The 8,771-nt window shown below is 46.0% G+C and overlaps 2 protein-coding genes across 2 annotated transcripts; both read right to left on the bottom strand.

Moving 5' to 3' along the window:
- Positions 1–584: 584 nt before the first annotated feature.
- Positions 585–1,654, bottom strand: LOC119359623. The gene is made up of 2 exons (XM_037625750.1): positions 1,262–1,654; positions 585–1,151 (listed from the first exon to the last, which is right to left on the bottom strand). The coding sequence occupies exons 1-2, from the start codon at positions 1,347–1,349 to the stop codon at positions 1,027–1,029; spliced, it is 213 nt and encodes a 70-aa protein (XP_037481647.1). The 5' UTR covers positions 1,350–1,654; the 3' UTR covers positions 585–1,026.
- A 1,489-nt stretch (positions 1,655–3,143) lies between these two features.
- LOC119355507 (mitochondrial inner membrane protease ATP23-like) lies at positions 3,144–7,723 on the bottom strand. Its single transcript, XM_037622318.1, has 5 exons — positions 7,498–7,723; positions 7,276–7,391; positions 4,154–4,291; positions 3,951–4,034; positions 3,144–3,592 (listed from the first exon to the last, which is right to left on the bottom strand). The coding sequence occupies exons 1-5, from the start codon at positions 7,637–7,639 to the stop codon at positions 3,458–3,460; spliced, it is 615 nt and encodes a 204-aa protein (XP_037478215.1). The 5' UTR covers positions 7,640–7,723; the 3' UTR covers positions 3,144–3,457.
- Between the last annotated feature and the right edge of the window lie 1,048 nt (positions 7,724–8,771).

Consider the following 8,771-nt stretch of genomic DNA (forward strand, 5'->3'; position numbering starts at 1 on the left):
TCCGTCCCATAATATAAGAGTGTTTTTGGTACTAGTGTAGTGTCAAAAACGTTTTTATATTATTGGACGGAGGGAGTATATTGATACTGATAGGGTGTAGAGGAGAGCTATGAAGACCTTTAATTTAAGTGTCTCGTGAGCAGTTGAGCATTTCAAAAAACACGCACAAATATATGGCCGCTTCTTGTATCTGATAGGCTGTTAGCACAGCACGCGCGCTCATACTGTTCAAACTTTAAGCAGAATGCCATCTGATGCGACATCCCTGATCCCCTCAGAAGATTCAAAATACTATCCGCACGAATGGATATGGACCATATTATCATCACCGCAATGCAACAGTCGCTGATAGCAATCTTTAGCATTTGCTTATATGTCATCTTTGGGGCAGAATCAATATTCTGAACGTTCGTCAAACAGTGTATTTGCCTGCATGTCGTCTTCTGAGAGGTGCTAGTTACAAACTGCCGATCCATAGAGCGTTGGCGAATGTGATCCATCGTGAGGAAGCGCGCGCATGAAAACTGCACCAATCGAACGGCCATAGAGACAATCAATCAATATAGCAAACATATGCTGCTCAGTGGGCTCGTCTGGTTCCATTACGATTGAGATGTTACAGTAGTGCATGATCACTCCTCACTTACAGGGGAAATAACCAGGACTTCACCAAACGAATCCACATTACTACAGTACCTTCTTACAAAAGTGTAACTGAAAGATGAACACTGCTAGTGCTACCATAATAACTGCGTAAGTATATATCCTAAATTAATCAAGCTAGTAGTAATAACATTTGGTCAGGGGGCAAAATTTGCGTGCACAGATGGATCTGCACGCCGGACGCATACATACACACACATACTACTAAAGAAGTAAGAAGGAGGATTAGGGGAGCTGAGAGCTTCTTCTCGATCGCTAGCTGAATCCAGAGCTTCCCCTGCTAACACATTTGAGCAGACGGTCGCTGCTGAAGGAGCCAGAGCCCGGAGACAAGAGGCTTTCTTCTAGCTAGCTATAGCTGAATCAGTTGTGCTTGGGCGTGCGGCGCTTGACGCGGGTGTAGTCCATGGTCATGTAGGACCTCATCTGCATCCTCTCCTCCGCCCACTGCTCCCCGTGCGTCCTTCTGTCGTGCAGCCTGATAGCACCTTCACCATCCACAAGAACAAAACAAGTTTCAGAGCACACTCATCACCAAGCAAATCGCAAACATCAACACTTCAGAATCCAGCAAAAGAAAGTATGACAGATGACTTACCAACTCCCACCGCCTGGTGAACCGACGAACCGACGACCAACATCAACACCAGAGCAACAAGCCTCACAATCCCACCTAGCAACCTCATGCCTTCTCCACACCCGTTGCGCGCTCTGCTCCTCTCAACTGATTCTCACCTCAATCCAGCTAACCTGCTGCACCTGAGTGTCTATGTATGTTCGGTGCATATATATAGCCGATCAAGGGCATTGGAGCGAAGACAGCTCGCAGGTCAAAGGACAGGAGATTTACACGGCTCTGAATTTTAATACCTGCGTCCGTCCTGTCCCCCTCCCTCCTCCTCCTCCTTGCCTTGGTCCTCGCATGGCATCCCACGGGAAGAATCTATAGTTCCTGGAGCTCCCGGCCTTGTTTAACCTCCCCTCCCTGCCTTTCTTTCTGGGGCCGTGAGCTGATGATCAGCTAGTTTAATGGCGCCTCACGTGAGCTCCACTCGGCCGCGCCACATGGGATTTGTTTAACCAGCTCGGTCACGCGAATACCGAAGCCGCGATTAACTAGTGATTGGTACTACTAAGTACTAACTACATGGAGTAGTGGAGTGGTGGGTGTGGTTTTGAATGAAACCATGAAAGGTGTTGCTAAGCATGGGTTTTGTTTAGTTAGCACTATTTGAACTTGATTCTTCAGTAGCCTCATGGCCTCTGGGCCTAGCTAGCTAGGTAGCCTGAATATCATCTGCTCAAGATTCCCATGCTGATTTGCCAAGCCTCACTGGGATTTGAAATTGCATTTGTTGTGCATGCCATTGGTTGATTGCTGTGCTAACGCTAGCTTAGCCTCATGGGATTGGGTGTCCTCAGGGCAGTTTTTAAGCCGAAAAAGAGGCGGCGGCTACTGCCTACTGAATGCTGACGCCGCTTTAAGTACCCTGATAGTTCGTGAAAGTGGCCACCTAGAGCTAGTAGCTAGATTGACAGTGATGGTTAGGAAGGATGGATCATGCCTTGATCGAGGGCAAACATTTTTTGGGGATTTGGTTTCCTTGGCCTTTCTTTACCTTGTCGTCAAGATCGGCATGGCACTCATGAACGCGGGCATCATTGGGTAGCTACTCTCTGTAGCTTCGTGTATTGTAGCTGGATTAGCCGTGCTCGCCTTGTCTTTAGCTGAAACCGGGGTAGAGTTGTTGCTGCCTATGGACACTTTGGTGCCCTCCTACTTTGCAAAAGCGAGTGAAATGGGTTTGTGATGGGGATTGTCTGAGTGGATATGGCATGATACTGTCGCCATTTGCTGTATCAGAATCTCGAGATCATCTACTAGTACTGTGATACGGAGTACTAATTATCATTACCATGCCCATCATGGGTATCCATAGCCCTGTTTACAGAACATCCCCAGATTTCCAGGGTACAACAGTTACTATAGTGAAGTTTTCAAATGAAAAACTTTGCGGTAAAACCATGACATTTAGTGCCGGCAGCAGATTTTGAGTTACTGTACCATAACATAATTTTGACTGTTCAATACATGATTATTAATGTTGAGACCTGATTATTAATATTGTGAATATAGCACGACAGTGGCTCGAATGTACTCCCCCATTTCTAAATACATGTCTTTTTAAAGATTTCAACAGAAACTACATACAGATGTATATAGACATATTTTAAAGCATAGATTCACTCATTTTGCTCTGTATATAGTCCCTTAGGAATCTCCAAAAAGACTTATATTTAGGATCGGAGGGAGTACATTAGTGAGTTAGTTGGAGGTTGAAATGCAGAACAATGCTATTGGTAGAATAACTGTGACTGGGTTCTGTGTATTAGTTCTAAATGCATTTCCAGAAGGTTCAAATTTCAAAAAAGGCTGAAAGAAGGGAATGCGTTAAGCAATATATTTACCTGGCAAAGAATTAATCAGTTACGCCCAGTCTTATTTTGAGCTCAGTGAACTCTGTCACAATGTGCCATGCAAAAGAATTCAATTGCATGGAATAATCTGTTGCTACATTGTTTGGACTAATATACATTCAAAGTTTTGGTTCAGCGCCAAATTTCCAGATTTTGTTGCAACGCTCTGCAGAAGTACAATCTGAAGCGAACCTAAACTGTCCCGACAGGCTTGTACTTCATGGAGCCCATCTCAAGGGAAACTAACCTGTCCCACAGGCTTGAACTTCGTAGAGCTCATCTGAAAGGACACAAAAATCTCTCAACAGCTTGCACTTCATGGAGCCCTATCAAACGGGCGTGTGTCGTTGTAGCATATATTCCACACAGCCTCAATTGCATCTTTTGCAGCTGTCTCTGAACAGTAAGGGTTGTTCTTGACAGATTCCAGCGAACGTCTTTTAACACATTCCTTCAGAAATGCAGATAAGGTCACAGCAGACATAAACATTCAATTGGAAAATTTAAAATAAAAATAGGAAAAGTACGCTCATTAGCTAACAAGTCGAGAACCACATGGAAACTGTAGAAAATACCAATAATGGTTATCTATATTTAATTATTCAAAGTCTGTAACTTGCTAATAGAAGTTCGATTGAACTGAATAGGCTGTACACAAAGATGATGGATGTATGGAACTTGGAAGCTGCAGAGACACTAGAGAACGCAGGATTCGCATAGCAAAGAGAGAATCAATGTCATTATGTGGTATGAGCTCAATAACAAAAAGACAGCAAAAGGCAGTTTTGCTTTCTGTAAAAAAAACTTACTGGCTCATGCCCCCTTATCTTCAGGAAGCCTTTCATCAGTTCACGTTTGTAATGGCAATTGCCACTAAGATGATTAGCTCGAATCTAAGAATGAACAATACAGTGTAAGCCAATTAATTACCAATAGCTCACAACAAAACATAAGTTTATGTGGCACAGTAACATGCCAATAAATTCCATTTATATGACAAGTACTTCGATACCTCAGAGCAAGCATGGTGAGCGCAGTTCGTCCAGTCCATGTTCTTGCCAACACAGTCATCATAAGCATGTATTAACTCATGAGTTATGGTCTGAGTTATCTGATCGGGATATTCCATGTGATTACAGCAAACTTCTATCTGGACATAAATAACTGGAAATTATTATAGCAGTTCTCTCGTCAGTAGTTCACTTGAAAAAGAATCCACAAGGAAAGATGTAAGGCCAATCGAAGAATTTTGAGGAAAATAATATACTCCCTCCGATCCATATTAATTGTTGCTGATTTAGTACGACAACTAATACAAAGAAAAAAAAATACCATTGAGGGAAAACAACAAGACTGCTATAATGGTTAGCCGACAACTTGGTCCATACAATCTTAGTTAAGGGATAACCATACAATACATAATGGGAAAATATACCACGCGAACATTTGTTGTGGCTTATAGCGTGGTGCACGGCGGAGAAGGAATGGTGAAGTAGGACGAAGAAGCGAGGGGGGAGGGGCTGCCCAGCGTTAACCTCAACGGCAACGAGGTGGCTGATATCGGGGCATGGTGGCTCCCCCGACTTGCACCGCTGGAGGTGGCGGGGACAGACGGTGGACAGCAGTGCCGGCTGGCATTAGAAAAATGGAGGAGAGAGAAGTGGGAGAGGGCAAGGGTGAAGGGAAGAGTAGCACATGTTAAGCTTCATGCACTAGTGATGGAAAGGGCTAGGCAATCCACATAAACATTTCAACGGCACTGTCCTGCATGAGGCCAGAAACGGACCAAGTAGGCATGAGGCATGAAGACTAAGGGAGACATGTTTAAGGTGATAGCATGAACGCTGCCAATATAACTGAAGTTTCATTGATCCAATACACTACAACATACACATAAAGCATGCAATTTTAAGTAGGCAAAGAACATATAGCAAATAAATCTAGAAACATAGCATCCGGTCAACCTGTACTGATAACATCAATACGGGAACCAGCTCGCTCTACCTTTGTCGAAATATTGCTGGCAGAGATGCAAACGTAAACTTTAAATAAAAATTTAAGACAAAACTCCAACAAACTACATAAAGCAGATCAACCTATCTTTTACCTATAGTACTAAGAGCATCTCCAACAGTTAGTGTATAATAGGGCGCTCAAAAGCCTCTGAGTGTCCTGAGCATTGGGTGCTCTCAAATACTCTAGACGAACACTTCAACCACTGCCTTTGCAAATTTCATGACACACAAGATTGAAGTGCTCTCTCCTATTACCAAGTGATCATCAATGAAATCTGCCGGAACACCATATGTCATCATGCATAATGATATAGTCACCTTCTGGATAGTGCTATGTCCAAGATCTCCGCCGCAATTACTCTACAACAACAACAACAACAACAACAACAAAGCCTTGAGTCCCAAACAAGTTGGGGTAGGCTAGAGGTGAAACCCATAAGATCTCGCAACCAACTCATGGCTCTGGCACATGGATAGCAAGCTTCCACGCACCCCTGTCCATAGCTAGCTCTTTGGTGATACTCCAATCCTTCAGGTCTCTCTTAACGGACTCCTCCCATGTCAAATTCGGTCTACCCCGCCCTCTCTTGACATTCTCCGCACGCTTTAGCCGTCCGCTATGCACTGGAGCTTCTGGAGGCCTGCGCTGAATATGCCCAAACCATCTCAGACGATGTTGGACAAGCTTCTCCTCAATTGGTGCTACCCCAACTCTATCTCGTATATCATCATTCCGGACTCGATCCTTCCTCGTGTGGCCACACATCCATCTCAACATACGCATCTCCGCCACACCTAACTGTTGAACATGTCGCCTTTTAGTCGGCCAACACTCCGCGCCATACTCTCAAAAAAAAAAGATCTCCGCCGCAATTCCTCCTCGAATCACCATGCTTCGGCCTCTTGTTCTTATGCATGTACATCATCCTGATCAAAGCAATGTCCTCGTCTTCATTCATATCATATTCTACGGAGGAGAAACATCCCAAGGAGAGGACTCGAACGAACTCATTTACAACACAATACTTCCCATTACAGTCTACTCCTGTATCACGACAAAAAAACAATTTTTTTTACCTTTGAGGCTTTTGGTCTAACACCTAGTGCGCAAGGAGGAGAAATCCAGCCGGCTGCTTGTCAGGGCCGAGGTTGTCGCCGCGCCGGCTAGGAATGGCCAAGGGTTGGTCTTCTCGAGCCTCCGTCGCTGCCGCACCATCCGAAAGCCAAAAGGTCCAGGCGGTCAAGTGGCGGTCGAGGCAGCCGCTAATCAATCTCAACTGTGAGCAGTGGTGCTGCAGTGACCATTAAGGGCAGCGAAGGGGTGGCAAATGGCCAGAATCAGCGCAATCCGAGGCGGCGGCGGATCCCGAATCGACAACAGTGGCAGGGCTGTTGCGGCCGTCCGGAATGGTGGGATTGGGCGGCGGAGTTACGGCTGAGCCCAGCGAGGACGGCGGGCTCGCAGCTGTGCGGCTGTGGCGTGGAATGGCGAGATCCCGCCGGCGGCGGTTGTGTGGGAGAGGTGGGTGCGGCGGCGGGAACTTTAAGCGTGACAGTTGGCCTGCACGCAGCTGCTGACGTACTTTGCGGCAGCCGGATGGAGTGCTGCAAATATGCAGCACTTGGTGCCAAAATATGGAGCTGCCCAAAAAAATTGCAGCACCATTTGCAGATACATCATCTGCTGCAGCACTGTTTTTGGGTCCAAATGGCCTAAAAAGCAGTTTTTTGGGCACTTGCCCTATTGTGCATCATCTGTTGGAGATACTAACACCTGAGAAAAATTCACAATTTTGGTTGTTCTTCCAAGTGAATGCTCTCAAGATTCAGTCAGGACAATTATCTCCTCAACCAAACCTTGACAACCAAACAATATCCTAGTTAATCCTTTGCTAAAACATGTATCCAAACAACAAAAGCGCTGTAATTTACAAAATCAGAGACCATAGTACGCCAGTTTGCACGAATTGTTATGACTTGTCAACAACCGCAGACATTTTCTATCTCCAACATAGCGGCAATGCAAATTATTAGATTGCCAACATGAACCCTTGTAAGAGTGAGTGCCAACCATAAAGCAACGATAGTAAGGGGAGGAGGGAATGAAAGAACAGCGTACCCCCTCGCGGCTTGCGTAGCCCCCGGCAGAGGCGCAGGTGGCCGCCCGGATCAGCATCGGCCACACGGTGCACCCGGCTTTCTCCATCCGCTCCCTCAGGAACCGCACCGTCGGATCTACCCACCAAAATCGACAAGGCGAGTCAGGGGATGGAGTTCACAGACACGTCGAGAGGAAGGAAGAAGCGGCGGTGGGTGAGTAGAGGCGTAAGCAAGCGCGTACCTTTGAGAGCCGAGCGGACGCCGGCGACGCACTCCTCGTGCGGCATGATATGCCGGGGTACGGGCGGGTCAGAGGCGGAAGGTGCCTCCCCTCTGGTAGTTTTCTGCGGGACGCTGCCGCCGTCACCCGCGGCGGCCGCCATTGTTTTCTACCTCTGCCGGCGGCTGCGTCGTGGGCTCCCGAGGCCGAGAAGACAGAGGGGGTTTAGGTCTTCAGAAAGTTCGGATCTCTAGCGAATTTTTTTTTGTTTTTTGAGGGAAACGATCTCTAGCGACTGATCCCTTCGGGACGTGCAAAACTAGATGGGCCGGAAGGTAATTGGGCTAAGCAAGAAAGCTAATGCTGGGCTGCGCGATGTAGGGAGGCGTTGGCCCTCCTTGCTAGCGATTTATCTCTCCATCACTAAAAAAATGAGACTGTCTCAAAAAAAACTAAAAAAAGAGCCGCTATTTGTAGGTCGCCTGATTTTTCTAGGTGCAAGTCAATTTTTTTTGGCCGTGGACTGCTAGCATACTTTGCTTTGAGCTCGTCCGGCATATAGGTTGTGTTCGTTTAGTTTCACATTCACAGAACCTATTTTATCGGTATATTGACCTAAATTTGGAAGTTAAGCTTAAATGTTATAATTTTCTAATCACCTTCCTCATTTTCGTCGACCTCTCGATCCTTTCGGATGCTCTGCGTCATTGTGGCAGTTCGAGACAAAGCTCATGAGGCATGCCGACATCTACACATGTATCCAAAGGGTCTTGTTGCAATTTTCTGTTTTGTTTGTGGCATATGTTGTAAAGTGAACTGTACTCTGTTGAGCCTTCTTTTTCGAATGTTAGCTGGAGACCTGCCAAATCCATTGATTAGAAGAGGAGTATTACAAGTAACAACCTGGTACGAGGAACGCACTGCATAATGCAAGTGCCAAAAAAAAGAAGAAAAAGGTTGATCAGTTTATTCAGGAATACTGAGTGAAAACTTAAACATCACCTAGCTTGACTAGGCCAAAAACAGCACAATAATATGACACGCCAAAGGCAAACAGCCCACTACACACCCATGTCGGGCACTGAAGCACCTTCACTGCTGCCAGAGTGCACACCGAAAATGTTGTATCAATCCAGGCTGGACAAGCATATCCATGAAACCCAATGACATTCAAGAAGAAAGCTATGTCCGATGGAGCAAACATACGACAATCTAATCCCATGAGGTGGCCACGTAACCCACCTGGCGCTGCTTGCATGTGGAGGGTACTCCTGATGCCTCCACGGAGATGTCAC

The sequence above is a fragment of the Triticum dicoccoides genome, chromosome 2A (assembly GCF_002162155.2).
Source record: "Triticum dicoccoides isolate Atlit2015 ecotype Zavitan chromosome 2A, WEW_v2.0, whole genome shotgun sequence".
NCBI lineage: Eukaryota > Viridiplantae > Streptophyta > Magnoliopsida > Poales > Poaceae > Triticum > Triticum dicoccoides.